Source organism: Cariama cristata, unplaced genomic scaffold, assembly GCF_000690535.1.
Source record: "Cariama cristata isolate BGI_N322 unplaced genomic scaffold, ASM69053v1 scaffold15737, whole genome shotgun sequence".
NCBI classification, from domain to species: domain Eukaryota; kingdom Metazoa; phylum Chordata; class Aves; order Cariamiformes; family Cariamidae; genus Cariama; species Cariama cristata.
Window position 1 is genome coordinate 35,889 of NW_009625081.1, and position 23,853 is coordinate 59,741.

Below are 23,853 nucleotides of genomic sequence, written 5' to 3' on the forward strand. Positions count from 1 at the left end.
GTGTTCAAATTACTTGGGTATCAGCTGCTTTATTGAAAATAACAGTATTACCATAAAATAAAAAAAAATTAGACTTCTTTGAATATGCCAAGTAATCACTGCTATCCATGCTGCATGTGCATTATGGGATGAATTTTGGAAGATGTTGCAATGACTACTACTACTGTGTCTACTGTGTCTCTACTGTGTTCATTAACAGTAATCAAATTGAATAACCAGTGGTATGTCAATACTTTACAAGTCATTGTGAAATCAGTGCTATACTCATTATTTATTGTTACTATACAGATGACTTCATCATTAGAGCTAATATTTACTGTTCTTTGACAGGTATGAGTAAAAAGCAGAATGTAAACAACACAACCACTCTCCTTCCTTCCCCTGCAGAGTGCTACCATAAACCACAGTACCAATGGCACAGTAGTTAATTTATCTATGTTAGTAATTTTATCATTATTCGTTTATCATATGTGTATTCACAGCTACATTCTCTTATTCTCTGCCTTCATTTGCTATTCAGTTAATCAACCTTGATTCAGCATCATTGACATCTTTAAAAGCTACATGGGAAAACAGAGTTCATTTTTAAAACAGTCTTGATATTTTGTAATACTTAATTCTAGAAATGCAATGTTAAATTGTATTAATCCTCTCAGGAAAATCTAAAAGCAGTTACAGTCAAACATGGGCAAACTTATGCAACATTTTCTAACCAAAAACTTCCATATTTTCAATGTCAGAAGAAGAGAAGCTTAACAAGATTGGTAACAGGTGAGAATGGTTTGGAGGAGCACTGCAACCACCACCACAACCATCCCCCCCAGAGGAACTCCACTTAACAAGATGCATTGTAGAGGCTTCAAAAGGAGAAATCTGAGCTGATTTTGTCTTCAGTATCACGGTCAATCACACTTGAAATCAAAGCTCAGCAGGTAAGAGTAATAATTAAAATCCATTTTCCATTAAAAGAGGATTCTCATCCGTAGATTCTTCTAACTACTCTGCATAAAAGATTTTTTGCAAGTGTCCTATTAGAAAGATTAAATAGGTGCTTAAGAAAATTCTTCAAAGATAGCTGATACTGTAATTATGCCCGATGCACATGGAAACAAACCCCAGAAGACAATTACTGAGTATAAAACTAGACTTAGCTAGACATGGTGGTTAATAATGTAACTACTATAGGTACTTTGGAAAATAAAATATAAAAATAGATATTAATCCATTAGAAAATATTTCAGAAAACTAAGTCAAATTAAAAGTGATGGGCCTACTGCTTTTAAATATGTTTACTTCGAAGTTTAACCAGAAAACCTATTTCAAAGCAAATGCTCCAAGTCCTAAAGACTTGCCTTGTACGAAGTGTACATGGCTTGAACAATGATAGCTAAAAAGTACTTTGCAACTTCTGCTGAGACTTTGAAACTTGGTCTGAATTCTTCTTTAAGGGAAATCTATATAAATTGCAATGTAGGCAACCACTAACTGATATGACTGAACGTTGTTTCTTTTGGTTTTTTTTAAATCTCTGTTTCATGCAGCCTTCTCTCCTCTTGCATAGAAATGAAAAAGTACCTCAAGAAAACCAAGCTTCAACAATGTATAGGCATGAGATATCCCTGCTTTTTTCTTAGTTTGATCTGTACTTTCAATACCTTTCAATGGCATATAATTTTGTTTCTAATAAATATAATTTACAATACTGAACAAATAATACACTTTAAAATTTCTTGCGATCATCAAAAAGGTGCTTACTCAACAAAAGCACTCAGCAGAACTCCTACTTTCTTTACTGCTTTTGTTACAAAGATTTTTAGATATTCCAGGTCAGAAAGGAATCATTCTGCAAACTAATCAACTGGAATGACAGAGGCCACAATATCATTTGGTAATTTCCACATCGAGTCCAACAACTAAAGATCAGCCTGTAATACAGTTGCAAACACTAGATACCATTCTCCTCTATATCATTCTGCTTTATGCGTTAGCCGAGAGCTTAATGGCGTTACCTGTCCATTAAAATGCAGCATTTTTAAGGTATCAAATTCCCATCATAAAGACTTCCTACTCTGAGCAGTTTACTAAAGAAATCATGAGGAATAGGCGATGTCCTCTACGAAATTCAGGCAGATTCACAGAAACTACAGATAACCCCCAAAAAGTCAAGTCTCACAAGCCTCTAAAAAGGAGTGTTTTTTTTAAGAGGGTACCTCAGCATGCTTGTTACTCAGACATTTGGAAAGGATTTACCTTCACCTCCTGTCTTCATTATCTAGCTTTACCCAGCAAAAGCCAACTCCTCTACAAACCGGCCAAGCAATTAAAGGCTCCCCATAACTCCTGGTACAAGAGCATCCTGAGCTCTACTTTTAAGGACAGCGGCTAGCCTGGCCAGGGATTAACATCCCCAGCCTCTCTGGGAACCACTGGCACTGCTCCTTCTGTGAGAGCAGGAAACAGAGTACTTTGTCTGCCTTTTCCAGCAGGCCTGATGTGCGCAGGAAGGAATCCCCTCTTCCTTTTGATGACTCTAACAGTGGACAGGTTCTTAGCTTAGTGTACAGTTTATGCTTGATCCACTGCCTTTCCAGTCTAATAACAAACATATACTCTACTATAACTGACGTTATGCAGTCAGAGGTATCATCAGGTTATAGAATGGCAATACAGTCTGTTATTAGTGAGAAACTGGAAAAAGAGTTGCCATGTAAACACTTAAGAATAAATGCAAGAAGAATTTTAAAATGTGCAAGTCATCACTGCACTTTTGCCACCCACCTCCAGCAGGCTACCTCAGCTATTTACAATCAACATTACCTTAAAACACTTCCTTAAAATACAGGATGCAAAGATGAGAAAATACAGTAACTTCATTTATAAGCAATCTCAGTTTGTTTCATATTAGGGGTAAGAACACAAATAAAGCTAATAGGCAGCTAATAGGCAGAAGGTGGTAAAGTTACTATCATCATTATTATTTAGTAATAGTAATATAATAGCACTTCAAGGCTAAAATGTGCCTGGGATTTTCCAACAGAATAGTTTTTCATTAGAAATGCCAGTCCATTAAAGCTGAAGTGTTCTATAAACAGAGATTGGTTTGGGCCAGTTTCCAGCTAACACAGGTTCTTCCCAGGATCCTGTCAGTTCACCTAACAGGCGACACCAGAGTCTGGGATTGTATGGTCCACAGTCCTGAATACAGCTTCCCCAGGTGAACTGCTGTGAACAGACTTTCCCTATCCATTTGGCCCCAACCTGACAACATGGTTCTGCCCTGTCCAGCCTGCAGATGGTATCCTGAAAAAATAGCAGAAAGCATCCAAAGCTGTTTTCTCAGAAGAACCAGCTGCTCAATTTCAGGAAGAAAGAAAAAATCTCAATTTTTCTGCTTTTGTTTGTCTCAAAGGAAATTTCAGTGTCTAATTTTCCTCCAGATTCTCACCAAAAACCTCTGGAAATCTTTTTCCTACAGAATGGAGATTCTGCATTTCAGTCAGTTGACTAGAAATCAGTTTCACAACAAGGCCCTAATGTGATACTTTATGAAAATGGTTGGCCAAAACCTGAAAACTCATTAAGGTTTTGCATTGAAAATTGCCATGTGAGACCATCTATTCTTGCACAAATATTCTAGGCAAATCTGATCCAACTTTCCCATTTTAAACAGGCTTGGTACCTCTGAAATGAAATACCATATTCCTTATACCAGGAACAAGAGAGCTATGAACCAGGTCCTAAAATATCAGATTCATGTAAAGTCTGACTTACCCTAAATCCAGGCAAAGCTGTAAGTGGAAAACCTTCAGGAAATGCCAATATATGCAAGCAACACTGCCCCAACCTGGCCTGACAAGATCACACTTCAGGGGATAATTAGAAGTTTATTACTCTAAGGTAGAGAGAATTTAGGTAGCAGGAAGAAAGGGCAGCTTGAGGATCTGCCTTGAGAAACAAACTTAAAAGAAGGACTTTTAGAAGGAGATTGGAAGAAACAGAAAGGAAAGGCAGATGATAACGTGCCAAAGAAATGGCAAAAGTAAAACCAGAAAACATCAGTACAGAAAAAGCAAAATCAAAGGAGAAACATATAGCAAAGTAAAACTTCCAGAGGATTTTTCTGTAATAGAACAATGATTAAAAAAAATTTTAAAAAAACTTTCCTCTAAAGCTTAGCATTAAAAAAATTGTTACAAAATGCTAAATTCTCTTCATTTTATCATAAAATATGTTCAATATTGCTTTATTTTATTAGCTGGCATAAATCTGAAATTTATCATTTCATCATCTCATATCATTTATCATCTCATACTGTCAACAGGGCTGTAGCCTCAGGTTGCTTTCTGAGTGGGAGCCATTATGCCCCCTTAAAATCTGAAAGCAAATGTGTGTCTGGGAAGAGGAATATAAATTTCTATTTCTTCCAACTGGGTGAAAGTGAGGATTTGCTTCCTTAAGGAAGACACATCCTTAGTCACCATAAGAGTGCCAGAAAGGGTACACAAACATGAAGGAATGATGAATAAGAGACAGGTTGGCAAATTAGCAATGTCTTAGAGAACAAGAAAAAAATACAGCTTGCTGGGGTCATACCAAGATTAAATGCAGGTGAATGTTTAAAAATGGAGAGAGAAGGTAAGGAGAGGAATTCCAGAGTAAAAATTAAGTATGCAGAAAAGTAACATCAGGAAAAGGTGTAGGCCAGAAAACATTGCAAATTAAAATCAGGAAACCTGCCAGCGAGACACCTGTCAACTAACTTGATCCTGAACCTATTCCAAAGGCAAAGAAGAGCGGGCGATGTAAGGTCAAGTTATTGATCAAGGAGGAAAGATTAAGGTATATCTTGTCCCCTTCTTCTTTCAAATTCCAATATCCTCCAAAGTATGCTTTTTTTAAAGAAAAAAAAACCTCCAACATTTATCTTGGTTCTTCCATTCCCATTTAAAAAAATGCAAACCATTGCTTTAGATTTACAGTACAAAGCAAACAATATATTGTTGAAGGGTATTATTACTGTATGTGCTGCTTTAATACGTAATTGATAGCAAGAAAGATAAAATCACTTATGTAGAACATCAAAGATCCTTTTGGTACCTTCTCGGCTTAAAGCCAACAGCATTTTTTTTTACCATCCAGATTCCACATCTGTCCTGGTTTGGCTAAAACAGGACCAAATCTCTTTTCAGTAGATTTTCCTTCAGTCAAGTTTCTTCTAAGTAACTGCACTTTCTGAAGCTGACCACATGTTTTTCAGACAGTGTCTGCATTCAGAGTTGATGGCACTTGATGTTTCCAGTTGTTGTTAAGGTGGTGGTGGGATTGTTATGCAAAAAGGCCCATGTTTGTGCTTGTTTCTATGGGAACCAGAGTCACTCTTGGCTCTCTTGTGGTCTGTGGGTAGGGAGGTGTAAGAGGGTCGCACCTGCTGGAAGCTGTGGATGGGACAGGTGACCAAAAACTGACCAACGAAGTATTCCATCCCATCCACGTCATATTGGGTATAAAGCTAAGGGATCACGGGGGTCAGCCCTCCTTCCTTTCACGGCCAGCATCCTTGTGGGACTCTGCTCATTCTCCTGCCTCTGATCCTGATCGGTGTATTCCTGAATCCAGTTTCTGTCTGCTGCTGAGTCCAGTTCAGGGCATCGCGGTGCCCGCCCTGTGGCATCAGCAGTGTGAGCCACCTGGCACGCAAGCCCATGATCATCATTGGGAGGCTCAATATTGGTATTGTATGTTTTTATTTCTATTAGTAGTAGTAATACTATACTCTTTCCATTGTTACTGTTTTATTAAAGTTGTTTTGATTTTCCAACCCATAAGTCTCTCTCCCTTTTCCTCTCTCCTTCTGGGAAAGGAAGGGGTAATAGAGAGCACCTGTTACCCACTTTTAAGCATCAGCCCAGCCTTAGACGGCAACAACATCTTTAAAAATCTGTATCAAAGCAAGAAAGTTTTCTGGTATTGTCAGTAGGTAACTTCTTCACAGAGAAGAGAATGCATGTCTTCCCTTATCATCCCTCCTCACTCACTCAACTGCAGGCAGATTGTTACGGTATTCTCTGAGATTAGGAACAAATTGATTATTTAAATTTATAAGACAATATTGCTTAAATCAGAGTTTCCCAAATTGATTGTTGCCTAAATGAAAAAAGCATCTCCAGAATGCTTTATTGTTGAAAGGTATATGCATTAATTTTATACTGTGGGTTCTCAGTCATATGCTTCTTCTCTAATCAAGGTGCTACAATTATTTACTATGGGGTTTTTTAACACAGAAATTGAAGTATCAGAGGATTGGGACATCTAAAATTGCAAATATATACTTACCATGACCTGTGCCCTTGGCATAAGTGACTATGAACTGTAGTAACAAGATAAGAAGAAAAAGAAAACAGCTTTTATTAAGAGCAGAAGTATTTTGTTCACCAAAGAATCTACCAGCCAAGGAACAGTCTCTGAGTCTAGTCCAACACAAACTGTGTGACACAAAAAGACAGTTAAAAAAAAATAAAAATCAGCCAGATAGGGACAAGGACATTAAAAATGTTTATACACAGTAGAAGTTCAGGGCTATTCACATTCATTAAGGTTTCAGTCCCTTTCCAGTTCCTAAAGCAGACATTTGCACAATGGGCTGCCCACTACTGAGCTTTCTTACCCGTTACAAAGAAGAAAGTAAGCGTGGCCTTCCCACAAATACTTTTGTCTCATTTAACAGAAGCGGAATATTTATATCAGCCTTTCAACCTGAATTGCTACTGTTTTATTGACAGTTTCTACTGCAAAGACGACTAGGTTCCCAGCTTTCCCATATGCCTGGTCCAAAGTGTGTGTGCAGACACTCATTTGTTTTAGATCTTTTCACCTTCACTTCAAAAATAGTGGAAAAAATAAATGTTGCAGAATCAAGAAATAAAAAACTAGGAAACATCACACATCCATGCAATCTTTTTGTTTCGTTTCCTTCCAGTGGGATGTGTGATATAGTCTTTAACATAATATGACTACAATCTGCTTTTCCAGCTTATTTGAAGTACAAGATGATACAAAGGAGAGCATGAAACTATGCATTTGCCATTTTCAAATCCTCAGCTGCCTCAATTTGCAACCAATACAATAAATTTAATATTATATATTCACATAGCTTTCTAGAGCAACCACCTTTCAAAAGGTATCAATAGTCACCATATCATGTGGAATTAGATGCTCTGGAAAGACAGTATGGGTCATCAAGCTCTCAAAGCAATTTAAATAGGCATGGGGTGAAGTAGAATTTTTTTCTTTTTTTCCAATTGATGATATCAAACAAGCACTCTCTTCTCTTTGTGCAGTTGCACACAACAGTACCACTAAAATTCAAATAAATTTTTTCAAGTGTTTATTATATAAACAATTTATCACTTTCTCTTAGGGAATTAAACTGTGTATTTCAGCTCAGAAGATAAGCATTCAGGAAAAGTCACTAAGTATTGAAAACTGGAAAACTAGACATTATGCAACTGAACTGCCAAAGTCATGCTGCTCCACAAAAGTCAGTTAACACAATAGCATCTTTCCGTTCTCAATAACAGGGTACTTGATGTCAAAATATTAAAACCATCTCATAACTAATAGCACAGACTTAGTATTAAAAAGAAGATCTAAGTCTTCGGGTAAATCTTCCTTTGAAAGCATTTATTGATCTTTCTTTCACAGCACCGTTCACTACTTCTGTAAAGCAATACTTTTGAGAATGGTGATGTAAGCAATGAATAAGTCACAATGACAAATGGGTAATAAATAATGACTGACAGACTTTCCTTAACACAGGACTGGTCTCCAAAGTATAAGGATAAACCTAAAGGTGGCAAAAAGGGTTACTGTAGCACAAAAACATCAAAATTACTGGAAATCTGTAGAGGTCTAAAGAAAGTTAAGGAATGTGAAAGAAAAAAGAACTACTGGACTTTATAAAACAAACTGTAGCAGAATGAAACATGACTACATGAACAGAAAATACTAATAAATTAATCCCAGCAATTATAAACCAGCAGTTACCAAGCTCTGTAAAATCACAAACATTACAGGTTAAACTCAAGTTCCACAAAATATTATGTATCTACACACATTAATCCTTTCTTTGTGCTGGTACATTGACCAGGGAATACAGAAGCTGAAGAAAGCCAAGAAAACAAAGCTATGCCAGGTAGTTTAACTGCACCTACTTGGATAACATAGTCTGTAATAAACTGTATTCCTGAAATACAATGTTCCATTTTAGATTGCAATATTTATTTTTCTTCTTATAACTAGTGTTTTAGAGTAGGCAACTGTTAACCAATAATAGATATTTATTATTTTCTACACAAAAGACATTCCCAACGTTCAGTCTCCACATCTTTTGGTATTTCAGAGTCAAAGAAATACTGCAAATTAAAATTACCTTCAGAAATATCCTTAACTACCCTGTATCAGCTCAGATTTTGTGAAAGGACATTTGAAAATTATTGAGTGATCATTCTTCAGCAATTTATTTCAAAACAACTATTTTCAACTACAGATTTACCTTAAACTTATATTCTCCTTCATTAAATATTTCAGACAGGGATCACACAATCCAACTAGATGAAAAGAAGTGTGGTATGTTAGGGGGAGGTAATGATTGCAGGATGGGGTAAAATCATCACTGATTTTCTAACTAAAAAGAAAAAAAGTATGTGGACTAAACAGAACATTTCCTATAAGCATCTGCAGTGGCTGCTCTGTCACTTCTTTGCCTGGTCTTGGTAAATTATGTCAACTCTCAGTAGACAGAAAAGCTGTAATTCATTGTCTCCAATAATGTAATCTACATTTATCACTATTTTAATTACGTGGAATCTTAATTTGCTAGTTTCATTGCAAGAAAATACACCTTATTCGTTTTTCCAAATAGACAGCACCTTATCTATCACAAAGGTTGCAGTTTAGAATTAAATCCCTTTCTCACTGACAACCAGATCACACTTATAACAAATCAACTGTATTTGTTTTCTTCATTAAAATATTATTTTAATGAAGAACTCATTTTTAAGCAAAATTCCCACTGATTTGAATGACAGATTTGTCTAAATAGAGTGAACTGTGATGAAGTTCCATTGAAAAGATTAAAATCATATCTAAAGTAGCTATTTACTTTAAAGTAGAAACTTACATCATCTCTTTCTCTATTACTCAATTTCTACCCTTTCTTCACAAAGTAAACTGTCAAGACCACTTTCAAAATTGTAACAATCCATGGTTTGGCCATGTTGTAGAAAAAAAATAATACTTGTTTTACCATAAAAAAACCCTACATGCATGAAGAAGCTCATTAACAAAAATGAAACAAAAAAAAAACCCAATACTTAAGATTAACAACAATTATACAATCAATGGAAGAATTAAGCTTGATTCAGAGTTCCAGTTAAATTTAGATTGAAGTAGTCATTTTGATCAAATTTAACATTACTTTTTTGCCAGCAGAATAACAGTTGCTTTACTCAAAAAATATGGGTATCTTTTTAACTTCTGTAATTGTTTTAAATTAATGGATAGTAAATGAGGTATTTTCTAGATTAGCCAGTGCACATTATGCCATAATAGTTGCTTCCTCCAGTAACAATTTCAGTATATAAAATCTCATGGTAAAAAGGAAAGATGTGATATGACTAAAGGCTAGAGATTACCCATAAAACAAGCAGACAAAAATCAAAGCTTCTACACTGTACACTCCTGAAACATCTCACCTCTTAATTTAACTTTAAATTAGTCTTCTTCATCATTTATTACCAGATCTCAAATACTGCATGAAGTGGTTTGTGATGTACTATTTACTCCACCAAAATTCATATCACTTGCTAAACAGAAAAAAATGGTCTTCAGAAGTCGAAAGCTGGTGTGTTTATCTATCTACCGTTCCAAACGAACTAAGGCATGTATGTGGGCAGTCATGTTTTACACAAATCAGTAGAGATACAGGAATGTTTTGAATAGCCATCAATGGTTACATCATTAACTATAATTTACTGCAATGACTTATGATTTTCATTTCATAGAAGTGCATTAAGAGTGTGTTCTACACATACATTAACACTCCCCATCATAAAATAAAGCCATTTAACTTTTCACAGAGTGACTTTTATGATGCTGTTACAGAAGAAACTAATTGTAGTTAAAGCATTTATTTTTTTAAAAGGTCATGCTTTTTTACTGTAGTTTATAATATTTAAACAGCAGCATGTGAGTGTGAATGTGCATGTATGCGAATGCAGGGAACATGTGCGTTCAATCCTGAACCCATCCAGTAAGTTCTGCAGAAAACAGAATAAAATCTATTTGCATATTATGCTATAATGAGGTAAAGAAGAAATCTAAATTGTAAATGAGTTTTGGAGACAAACCAATGCTAATGAACAACAATTACTTCAGTCACTGTGTGAATTAAAACAACATCATTAATAAAGCTTAGGTGTTCTGCTGGTGAGCATCTCTTTAGTCCCTGGCAGATCATGCAAGACCTAGTTTAGGAGAAGCAGCAAGCACAAAGGAAGTAAGTTTAAAATTATTTTGTTTTGAAGCTCCACTTCAAACAAAAACTTCAGGAAAGCCAAAACAACTCAGAAAATCCCATCCAGTTTTAATGACTGCCCTGAATGCCTGATAAAATTTCAGATTTTCACTACAAAATGACAAGAGAGTTTATAAATCTAAAAGATGACTCAGAATAGTCTCTTTCGTTCCCTTTCTTGCATGTAAAACAGTCAGTGAAAAATCAAAATGTTTCCTTAAGAAAAAAAGGGCTTTTGTTTGAACTAAAAATAAGTCTAAACATCCTGTTCTTTACCTAAATGCTCAAAACCAGCTGTAGGTAGTAACCATTTAGGGAGATACTACAGAGGGCACTGTTGTATCAGTTTTCAAGAGTTACAATGGTGACAGGACCCAAGAAGAGAAGACTGTCAGGAAAATAAATAACTGAAGAAAGAAACCGGACTTAGGAGAGCAGGCGAATACACTAAACCTAAAACAATAATAAGGCAGAAAGACTGAAGCTGTATTTCAGAAAGAAAATGGACTGAAAAAAAAAGTTCACACAACAGACTGTCAGGCAGATAGGAATATTGCAGCGCACACATTTGGCATTTTCCTTTGTAGTACTTTCCATGGAAAAGCTAACTAATCATAGCACCGCCTTATCCTTTGCAAACAGCAACCTATTACTGGAATCCCACTCATAATCAATATGAAAATGAGTGATGACTGTTATGCAATTCTTCCACAGGCAGAAGTTATCAACAGAAAGAATATCTCCATCCTGTACAGTCCTTTCTCAGTGTAAAAGGCCAGTTTTGTTTTATTCATTTTCATAATGACAGTTACAAATCAATCATTTCTATTGTGAAAATAGTAACGTTGGTGCAATATAAACCAAATGAAATCCCAGCCTTTCCAGAAGAATAACTTTTAAATTTACTGATCAGAAACAGTAAGCGTCCAGCTGAAAATAACGTAACTATGCAATTGATAAATGTGTGACATTCATATCAAAGGGAGGGGTATTAAATAAGTCAGCTTAAATAATTTAGTAATTGTATAAGAAAGCAAAATGATTTTTACACAAAGAATGAGCTTCAGAGATAAAAATATTTATGAAGACAAATTTGATAAATGTTTTACTGTTCATTTATATGAAAGCTCACCTGTCCTTGATTGTATTTTATTAGAACCCCAATTACATTTCATTAAACACTAATAAATTTTAAAACATATATTACCACTGCCTAATGAGAAGTGTAAATAATATAAAGCAGCCAGTTACCTCAGTACAGAATAATTAAGTTTTTATATTTTCCATTTTTATCTCTAAAAAGCATGATGAAGATGCCAAGTAAGAAACAAAAGTACTGAATTAAGATATGGCTAGTACCATTCATTTAAATTAAACTGTAGAGAAGAAAAGTGTTGCTCTGTTTCACCAATGTGGTGGCAAAACGCACAAGCAGCATGTTTTACAGTACTACAGCAAAAAACATTGGACTTTTATGAACGCTCACGCAAATTCATATTTAAAGCGGAAAGGCTACAGGGAAGGTATTTTCAAATTAAGTTAGGCAATAACTTCATAATAAACCAAATATTAACAGAAAAGATGCTCAAGCAAACAAACTATGTACCAGAAAATTGTCTACAGCTATGTGAATGAATGAATGAACAAAACAAACAAAATCAAAACCACAGACTGTGCCTGTGGATACTCACAACCACAAGCATAAGAACTGCAATGGTAACTGTGGAACAATTGCGTCTCTAAGCATGCAAAGACATAGGTACTACATGAAACGAAACTGCCACAGAAAATGAAAATTGACTATTTTTTTTAAATTTCAAAACCAGACAACACAAATATATTTATCAACGAAGACTCCAGTTCCTTCACAGACACTGAGACTTGGAATTCATTCTAAGTGATTTAAGTAATTGTTTCAAGCAACTTGTTAACAAAAGATAAATAAAAAACCTTAATGTGCATGTCAGAAATGGGTTTCATCCAGGTTTTGCCATCTTTGGCTTCCAAACAGGCCCTGTAAGTGCAATGTTAAGTGGAAAAATTCACTAAATTTCAAATTCATAAACATTCTGTCTTTAGCCTAATTCTCTTTCAAAATCAGAATTATTTTAAAATTGCTGAACACACTACCAGTCTAGTAACCTGTTTAGCTCTTGGTTTTTATTAGCATTGTTTCTAGCAGTCTAGTTTTGCTAAAATAAAGTTTCATCTTATTTTATTGTTTCCAGGCATTAATAAAATTTCACTAGTATTACTTTCATACTCCTTTCGAAGTATATATGATTGCAGGCAGGATTCATGTAAATTAAAAGTTTGTTAGATAACACAGTATTAATACAAGAAATGCATATTAACCCACTAAATATCCATTACCATACTAGGCTAAAACAGGTGAAGTTCTCAAGTTAAGATATATGTTTGTTCTATGTAAAACTTAACTGTATTTTAACTGAGAATTGTTGTAGTTCATTCCTACAGATGTGCAGTTGGATCCAAATTCGGCTCTTACTGTGGCTGTTGAGTCTATGCATGTCACTTAAATAAAATTCAAACCATGAAAAAAGTTTTGATAACATTTACAAAACTGACTTAAACATCTTAATGTATTTTTCCATTTAACTACAATACTGAATGACAAAATGTTAACAGGTAACTCTCTAAATACTCAAGATATTTAACAAGATATTTGAGGTTCCTTTCTCCCCTTGCAATACAGCACATTAAAACCAATTTTACTATCGTAATTTATTCAAAGCTTGATTATGAGCAATAGCTGCAAGAAGAAATACAGCATTGTTGATTCATATACAAGCATTTCACTTAACTACATTGGATAATAGCAGTGCTCCTAAAGGAGTATAAAAGCAAAGTGATTAGAAGTCATTACTGTTAATTAGCATTCACTTTACGTTGATAGGGATGAACCTTTTCTGTGCTTAACAAATGGAAAGCTTTTATCTGAAAGTCTGCCAAACCTGGTCAAGGTAGGCACTGAAATAAAGTGTCAGTGACCAGTAAGCTGAATTCAAAACAACAATAACTAAAAAGCAAAACAAAATCTAAGGATGTATCATCATCCAATTACTGAAATTCAGTTTTTAAACAGGAAAAGGTTTGAAGGGAACGAGTAAAACTGGAAACTCATACTTCACATTCTGCAATCTCACTGATAAAAGGAGGAAATGTGTGTTTATCAAACTTGCTGTGAGTGCACGGTTCATTTGGCGTCCTGTAAACAATGCCTGGCTGCCCATTTCCAAATGCATGTGAGAATCCTGCAACCCAGAACATCATATTCAGCAGGCAAGGTCACACGAGAGATGCCCTGGAAATGGGAAATTAGCAAAACCTGGCAATCAGAGGTTTAAAGCTGACCAGAACAAGCCCTCAGGCTTGCTTACCATCTTTCACCACCAGCCTGACTGTCTCTGCTTATTCAGTATTAACACAAGACTGAGAGTGAGTGAAAACAACTCCACGCACCTAATAGGGAGAAATACAGTGACTTTTTTGTTTACATAAAGCTCAATATTTCTCACGGTAAGAAACTAGCTCAAAGATGTTGTTCAAGGTCCCCTTCTGGGAAAAAAAAAAAAATTGACCCTTCCTGAACAGGTCAGATGAGACATGGAGAATGACAGGTACCCTGTTGAGTAAAAAAATTCGTTGTTCCCATCTCATTTTAAAATTCACACTAAAAAAACCCAAATCTAAACAAACTCTGTCTTGTGAATGGAACAAGATACATAATTATTTTTACACTGCTTAAAGCACTGTGAACTATGCAATTACTTCATACCCTCTTCCCTTAATTCACACTCTTATTCACTGCTGATGACAATGGTCATCCCCTAGCTGGAGGAAGCTACAGAGCTCCACTCCAGAATTAATTAAGAGAAAAAATAACAAGTCTATTAATAAAGAAAATCTTTGAACAAGATGAGTGCAAATGGACAACTCAAATTCTCACAGATAAAAATCTAGTAATTAAAAAAGGCAGGGTAACTTAGCCTATGCCACATGAAAAACCACAGCAAATATTCTGTCTCAAAAAAAAGATCATATTTTATGAAGAAACACGGTTATTTATTTCTTGTCAGTATAGGTAGACATTTCACACAATTTCTAGAAGTTCACATTTAATTTTCATGTCTAAAGGCAAAAAGAAATGGGCTAAGATATATAGCCTTCAAATGTTCATCTAACCAACATGAGTAGTAGAGGGCCTAAAAAACAAACTCCATTGTTTTATCTCTCACTGTTGCCCCTAACTGGGCACCGAAGATTTTTTAGAATGTTTTTTCAATACTGATGTTACAATTTCACTTGCTGTACATAAATTCTATGCTTCAATTCTTGAATTATATATAAAGTTAATCCATAAAATATTCAGAGCACAGTATTCCTGTTTTGCAATAATCTTAAAATATAGCAGAAAAATTAAGAAGGAGTGATTATTTTGGAAATTCAGCATAAAGACAAATACCTCTTCCTATAAATGAATCTTTTATAAAAATGTTGAGAATTATACCTTTGAGGAATTAGTCTATACATCTACAAATAATTCAAATCTTATAGGGAAAATATCAGATTTTCTTCAACTGAAAACACAGGAAATGACGACAGGAACAGAACTGTTCTGTACACTTCTGAACACTCTGAATCCCATCAATGAGAGGGGGAAGCTAGGTATTTTGTCTGAACTTGTAAACCGCAAAAATAGTTTGGTGAACAGCATGCTGAGGTCCTCAGATTACAGATTCTTGAAGTCAATCAGGATTCCATAACTAATAATATTTAGATCTTTAAGACTCCTAAGAAAACTTGTGAACCTTATTTGTATGAGTTAAGAGTACTCTATTAGTCTTTATCATGTAAATACTACCACTGAAGACATGAGGACTATGGAGAGCCGATTAAAATGGACACCTAAAAGACAAATTACTATTTCTAAATACTTTACTGTATCTTTTAAACACATTTTATAACAGTGAAGACAGTGAAGCACTGTCTGCAGTAGAATACTATGCTATGTTTATTCATGTATTTTTCCTGATGGGAGCACCATTTGGCTGTACAAAAGCCACAGAAAGTCAGTCGTCAGACTGAATCCAAGAACCCATTTTACCCATTGGCTACAGCAGCTAAATTCTGGAGAAGGATAAAAAGAAGACCGTTTCCTTAGCATGGAAGATTATTAGCAATAATGAGGAACAGAAAGCTTTATCTTCTGTGAGGGAATTAATCCCTGTCCAGAGGCCACAGAATAACCTTGTATTTCATTCGTTTACCTCAAACCCCAAAGAACTGTTTCCTGAAGAATGGCAAGTCTGAGGGAGTTTCACCGAATAATGACAGGACTCAAGTTACCTCTATTCCACCTGAACCTGCACAGCCAAAGTACTTTGAAACAAAATATCAACTTAAGTAACATCTAACATTACACCGCTATTGCAATTTTAACGCTCAGACAGGAATACTTCCTGTCTTCAGTAAACATCAGTCTGGGTCCCTTTCAAATATCATGATCCTGTCCTTAAAAAATAGCTATTAAATACAGAAATCACACTGTATTAATAAGCTCTTTGTGGCTGTATCTAAAAATCACGTTACTTCTTCTTAGTGACTGACTGGGTTACAACATCCCTGCTCCAGAATCTGACAATATTTTAGAAGATGAATTTTCTTTCTTTCCCCTTCCACTTTAGTGATAAAATGAAACAGTGCCACAAACAAAGGCTATTACTATTCAAATGTTTCATACATCCAATATATCCAACATGAATTCTTATTTTTCAGCTGATGATCAATGGATGATATCATAATTAATAATCCTTCAGTCCTGAGATCCAATATATTAATTTCTTTCAAGGGAACTCTTTGGTTTTTTGTAAGCTTGCAGGTTCTGAACCCACAAAGCGCACCACAAAGAGAACTCTAAGAGAAATAACATGTTTAAACTGAAAATACATTGAAAATCAACTTGCATACTTTAAAATAAACACAGGGAAATATATTACAAAGAAATTATAAATAGAATCAATTTTTTAAAAACAGCTAGAAGAAAAAAATTTTTTATCAAGTTCAAGAATTCTACAAATTACTCCAGCAGTGGAAATGTACCAAATAAAGACAAAGCCTCCATAGAGCAGAAGAGATAAAGCAAGAAACTTGGAAGAGGATCGAACTGTCTACTGAAACCCAGAACTGAAATAAATTATCTTGCATTGGTTTGTATAATCTGGGAGCTGCTGCAACCACTGCCCTAAACAAAAGTTTAGCCATAGTTCCCTGAGACAGAGAAAACAATACATCATTCAACCCATCTAACACCACTGTTATGTGCTTTCATAAAACATCAATGTATTATTTGGACAAGATCATAATTACATTGGAAAGGGGAGAAAGCAGTTAAATACACCTATACTGAGAGGTATGTTGCAGCAAAGTTTCATAAAAATGCCTCCAAGCTCCAGTCTTTCCAACCACTAAAGGGAAAGAAACACAGTTTTGCCACACATTTCCTGGTTTCACAGACAGCGCCATGATAAAACCCTGAAGGACAGTTCAGGTAACTAAGAAACTTAGTTTCTTAGCATGCTTACATGCTTTGCTGGAAAAATCTCCAATACGCAGAGCGACAAACGTGGACAAACAAGGGTATTGGTAATCCCTATTCAGTAACATGGACAGTAGATTAAATTATTCCTTAGAGTTCAGGATTCACATGTCTCACAAAGTAAATATTCTACTATCAGGTGAGGCCTGCATAGTAAAATACTTTAGGCATCATATAAATACTCTGGTATGTTTCACAATATATATTGAATACAGAGTCTGAAACAGTGCATTAGGCAACTAAAAAATATATATAAATTTCCTTCACACCTATCAATCATCTGGGTTTGTGATAATAAAATTAGCAGGTTTAAAGTCATTGGCAGTCAATATCACTTTCTGAGTCCTGTGAACCAGAAGAGGACTGTCATCCTGGGTTTCCCAGTACTGCAGGGGAATATTTAACTTTTCAGAAATCTTGTTCTCATAATATCGTTTTTAAAAACATCAAATACTTTTGAATTCATACTAGTTTCTCAAAGGTGTTTTGTTTTAATTTTTCACTAAAGTAGTACCGGCAATACAAGTGTTCTTTACAAACAGAAAGTGAGGCACACTGTGATTTTGATCTAGACACGCCTTTCCTGCATTCTTGGGCCCAAACCATTTGACAGAAAAACAGAACTATGTTAGTTTGACCAGTGTTTTGAAATTACATCCACTCAAGGATGCGTTTTGACAAGGCTTCTGCAGAATTCCTCCCCTCCCTTCAACAGAAGGCAATTTGAGCTCTCTGTTTAAAACTATTAACATCTGGGGAAAAAAATTCCTAAAGCAAATCCTCAGTGGTTAAGACTCTACATAGTAAAGCTACAAAACTACAGTTATAAAAAAAAGTGAAAAAATAAAAATAGAAAGCTTTCAAAGCTACTGTTAACACACAAAAGAAAAATTTTCATGTCTTTTTCTTAGAACTGAAAAACCAAAGACTTACATCTGCTGTAGTTTACATTCCCCTGACAATTCTGCAATTATTCATCAGAATATACAAGACTTCTACTGACACTTTTGCACCGGAATTTCAGACAAGTTTGACTGTAAAGACATGGTTATCCAAAGTCTAACATAAAGGCAGTATATTGTTAATATTTATGTCTTTAAAATATCGTATAGTGGAATTAATATTTCTATACAGGAAAGAAACAGTTATTTAATTCCAGACAACTTGATAACATCTCTTTCAACTATAGTTATAATTATCATGTACAAACTTCCAAAGCAGAAGTTGTCAAGATTTAATGCTAGCATTAATTTACGTCAGGCATCCATTTCTCCAAAGACAGCAAGAATCGAAAAGGAAGTATCATCTTAATTGCCACTAATCTTCCCATTTTTAATTAAATTGATCAGTAATTTATTATCTTACCCAGCGGCAGAAAGCTGTTAGTATGCAGCTTTAAGAGACAGCATATACTAGTCCTTCTAATTTCTACTACTATCATAGTTCAAAAATAATTTAAAACTGCTGTACCATATTTCTTTCAACTCCTGTACTGTATGATATGCATGTTCCATTTAAAACTTCCGTGAAATGCTCTAGAGCATAATCATAGAATCATTTAGGTTGGAAAAGAACGTTAAGATCATCGAGTCCAACCATTAACACAGCACTGCCAAGTCCACCACTAAACCATGTCGCTGAGTGTCACATCTACGTCTTTTAAACGCCTCCAGGGATGGTGACTCAACCACTCCCTGGGCAGACTGTTCCAATGCTTGACAACCCTTTCAGTGAAGAAATTCTTCCTGATATCCAACCTAAATCTCCCCTGGCACAACTTGAGGCCGTACAGCCTACATGCGCTGTTCTCCTGTTTCGTAGTCTCATACTCCAACACAGGTGTATGATCTTGATTTTACTTTAGAGGAACATGATGCCCCTGTCAAAAATGTTCAGAAGATGTAACATTTGACTCCCACATGGTTCAGGAAGCATTCTGCACTCAAAGCACATTCTTAGGTCTGATCTGCAAGTTAATTTTTTTTAAACTGAACAAAGAATAAGCCTGAAGCTTTTAGGTTCATGAATTTCAATTCTCATTTCAATGGAAGAAAGCAGGCTAGAAAACATTCAATACCTGAATTGAAGACTACAAATATCTTTAGCTGAAGTTTCAGAAAGTAGTCTACCAGTTTGATCAATAAAATTAAATATGTATTTACCTTTTTTAGAACAGCAATTAATATGATTTTCTGAACCGTATTTTTTAGTACTGTGCACTGCAGCCATCAACACAATTAATGCAGATAGACATAGCATGTTCACTCAAACTTTGTGTAAAACCTCTGAAGCCAATGGAAAGTTTTCTATTTATTTCAATGAGAGCTGATTTAATTCCGGTGGAAAATAAAGTACTACATGAAACTTTTTGGAAAAGAACAGAGAACAAATTTCAAGTGTTTTAGGAAATACACTCGTTATCTCCTTTTCATTGGTTTTATAGATAAAAAGGATTGATATATGTTATTGCCACTATGTGATATATTAGAATATAGTTACAGGGTTACTGGAATCAAAACTATAATTATAAAATATTCTGTAATACTTTGTGAATGATCTGCAACATACAAACAAATAACAGATTCTGGTTTACAGAGCGTAAGTGTACACAAACAGAAATGTCTAGACATTACCTTCCATACACCAATAAATGCACAAAACTCAAAATATCTCTCATTCCAGTAATCAAGCAATGCATTATTTCAAATATGAAACTACATAAATATTTTATTTATAGACAATTTTCACAATTATGTTTTTGTAGTACATGCCAAGCACCTGTTACAAGTGGTTTTATTAGATAGGAACAAGGTTTCGGCTTGAAATGGGGATTAAAAGGTCTGATTTACATTGGGGAAAAAAGGACTAAAGTTACTCTAAATATTCACAGGGCTAGGAATAACAAAGGAATAGAAATAAAACTTGCAAAAGTGTTCAGTTTTTTTTCCTCAAAGCTTTCCTAAAATACCTAAGTAGATCATTTACTTAAATTCATAAATGAGTTAAGCAACATAATTGTCCCTAATTATTTAATTCTTTTCATTTAGCATACCTTAACAAGTTTCATGAGGTTGTAAAGGTCTTCAACCTCATCCTCCTGACACGTGGTATACACTCTTCCAGTATTTACACTAGTACCTTTTATGAAACCACGGTAGAGTGGCAAATCCAATGCATCAGCATATAGGTCAATGGCATGGTGTCCTACTGTCTGGTACATATAGCTGTCCAATTCATCAGTCTGCCCTGCCACAATTAAGAAACAATCATATTAGGTACATTATTTCAACAACTACAGATAATCACAATACTACAAAGCACTGAGAAAACCTAAATGTTAATATATTTTGGTTCACAAACAGATGTTTGGTGACAATATTTACATAAACATGGAAAGAAAAAAAAAATAAAATTTCTCCACCCAAACATACATATGGAGAAGACGACATCTGTCCCAAATATGCTACGTATTTGGAAATTGTGGTGTCTATTTCTTCTTTAGTATTCCTCCCTGTTCATCCAAAAATCTCCTAACGGTCCAACTCTGCTCTTATTTATATGGTAATTTGAATAGGAACACAATTCAGAGGCACAAACCCAGATGCATTTCAACATACTCAGAGCAAGAAATTTGGAATGCACTGCAACACTGAGAATAAGCAATAGGTTGTCAAAATTCCCAAAAGCTTTGCTGTTCAAATTGTTATCATGGTCATCAAGAAGAGGAGGTTAGTTCTGCTTAAGTAGAATAAAAGTAGACCGCCATAATGTTTTGGCACTGCTTAATAAACAAAAAGAAAAGGAAATATGTTATAATATCCAGGCTCTTTCTACCTTAACTCCTTTTAAAAATTAAGCTCTAAAATGAAATCAACTCTTTGCTGCTATTTCCTTAACCAGGAGAAAAATTTAACTGAATTTTCTTCCAAGCAGTTTGTAGCTAGCAGATAAGAAAAAAACAGCTAAAATGCAGACATCATGGATTAAAATTAAATCTCAAACTATATGATAAACCGTTTACATATAAAATCTTTCAGTTAATTTTTCAGATTGATAAATCAATACCTCATTGTTGGTGAAATCTCCACTTTATTTATTAAAAGCTAACACAATTCACTACTTTAATGCTAATTTGTAATACCAGAACTTCTCTTAATTTACACAGACACATCAAGCATCTCTGCTGTATACGTACGTAGCACATCTTGCAAAGAGAAAGGTCTGTAACATTGATCAAGATAACTAATTTGTGATGTAACAATTAGGTCATGTCACATTTGATGCCACACAACAGATATGCTTTTGCTTAAAACAGGCAAATCCAAATCCATAATCACAACCAACCAACCTAGACCAGAATAGTTGATTTAAAAGAAAACTCAAGTGTTTTTCAGCATACATGAGTATGACAACGTCTTTAAACCGATATTCAGTTCAGAATACACAGTTTCTTTATTAATTGAGACTCTCCAGGCAACAGTGGTACAAGATGAAATAACATGAATGGCATAGAATCCGCTGTTGCCTGAAGCACCTCAATTAACTTTCCACAAAATTTCCAACTACACACTTAAAGAGAGCATTTTATGATTTTAATGACAATATTCTACATTTCTGATGTGGATAAAATAGTTTAAAGACAATATATTTCAACGAGATTAGAGGTGATTATGTCCCAGCTACCCAGAAAATAAATTGTTCCTGTACTCCCTAGCATTTGCCAGTTCCCTCCGTGACTCATTTGCCATAGCAGCTCCCTTTGTCCTTCAATTTCTGTGTACCTTCCTACCACACAGTTACCAGATATCATACTTAACTGTTTAACATATGTTGAACAGTTAATCTATGTTAACATACTTTAATGTTCTCCCCTACCAACTGGGACACAACTCATTTCTTTTTTGAGTCTCACTTCAAGTTCTATCTATGCTCTAGTCCAACACAGAAGTACTCAGCTCACCCTCTCACCTCACCACTGACTTAGACTACCTGTGCTTCTCTCATTCTCTTTCACAGAAATAAGTCTAAGTGCAGACTGTGAGGAACTGATCAGAAAACTAGTCCAAGCTAAAAGGAAGGAAAAAGGCAGGAAAAAGTGCATCAAGGTAAATTCCAATCCAGATCAGTTCCTCCATCCAGTTCACAAATGCTGGGCTAGAATAATGGAGGAAGATACACAAGGCTAAAAATGAATGAGCAGCAGCAAAACTGCATATTTTTGGCAGCTGGAATGGTTTATGCCAGTTTAAAGCATTTCTAAAAATACAGTGTTTGTTTTGTTTGATGATATCCCTCTATCAACTTTTACTATTTGTGCTACTGAACTCACACAATCTCTTTGTTTACCACCAGGAATATTCGTATTCTCCCTTTTTCCAAATGATGTAAGCCTTTCTTTTACTGATCTTCTTGTGTTTTTTTCCCCTTTGAGGAAAAATACATTTAATACATCTCCATAGCATTTTCCTTTTTTTTACCTCTTTTAAGATTTCTAGATTGTCCTTCAGTATGCAAAACTATATAAAAACACATAAAGGAACTTAATTCAGGCACAGCTGTGCCTGCATTGTTTCTAACATTAAAAAAAAAAAAAATGTCCTATAAGAAACGTGGCTTTCATACCTGTGTTTTCAGCAGGTCTTAAATTGGCTAGAGCAACAACCTGATGCCCAGCAGCAACACACTGCATCATATTATAACAGCTGTCCTTCCCACCACTGTAAGAAAAAGAAAACAGTGCAATTAAAAATAGTGATAAAAGTTTTAGCCCCTTACAACTTTTACCTAACTAGTTAAAAATCAGTATCATCAGAGCAGGTTATAAAGTTTTGAAATAAAAAAAAGATTGCAAAGTATTAGCAGGAGGAAAAGGATGATTTCACCATACAATGTTTATTATATAAGTATAGTGCCTACATACAGTATTCATAAAGCACATACCCAGTTCTGTATCTTATTACTAATCTGAGAGGTTCCACAAAGAACAGCCACTTACATTGGAATCCCTTCAGAACAAGGACTGTCTTCAAGTCCATAACTAGATAATGTGGATTGAAAAAACATTATCTGCTCCAGAAAGTTGCCAGCACTATCGATCTTTTTAAATTAAGACAGTCATGTTAGGAATAACATTTATCCTTCATGGGATACTTTGTCTAAAGTTTCAACATTTTAAATGTACTTCCCATTCTCAAAAGCTGTAATTATTACAGGCAGTAGGTTCAGTTAACACTGCACTGAACATACACATTTTTTACTGCATATAACTGCAGATAATCACTTCTGGTTAAAAAAAAAAGGGGGGGGGGGCAAACAGAATAAACAGAATTATACTCTTCTCTGAGGCCAAGAGATGATACTCTAACACAGATAATACAATTAATTTTGACATTCATTCAAGACCTACTGGAAGCTTTCCAACCATCAGTGAGGAAAGAATCCTGCTCTCCTCATGTAACTGAAATATATTATTTTTCACAGACTTTAATCACTACCAAAGGCAATATTACAGTCTAACAATAAAACTAAGAGTGCTCTAGAATACATAGTGCTTACAAAATCCACGTTCAGACTCAAACTCTTCAAACTACAACTGCAGGTGGAGATTCTATGCAGCTTCTTTAAACGTCAAGGTACAAAAACCAGTCCCGGGCAGGAATCG

General features: G+C 35.0%; 1 protein-coding gene across 1 annotated transcript in view; it reads right to left on the reverse strand.

The window, feature by feature from the left end:
* The window catches only part of LOC104164215 (diphthine--ammonia ligase-like), a gene marked incomplete at its 3' end in the record, with an annotated part of 48,001 nt that overhangs the window by 23,171 nt on the left and 977 nt on the right, over window positions 1-23,853 (reverse strand). The window contains exons 2-3 of the mRNA XM_009703477.1: window positions 22,815-22,909; window positions 20,245-20,438 (exon numbers count right to left, since the gene is read on the reverse strand). Of these exons, the coding sequence (XP_009701779.1) occupies window positions 20,245-20,438; window positions 22,815-22,909 (289 nt within the window). The remainder of the gene's footprint in view (window positions 1-20,244; window positions 20,439-22,814; window positions 22,910-23,853) is intronic.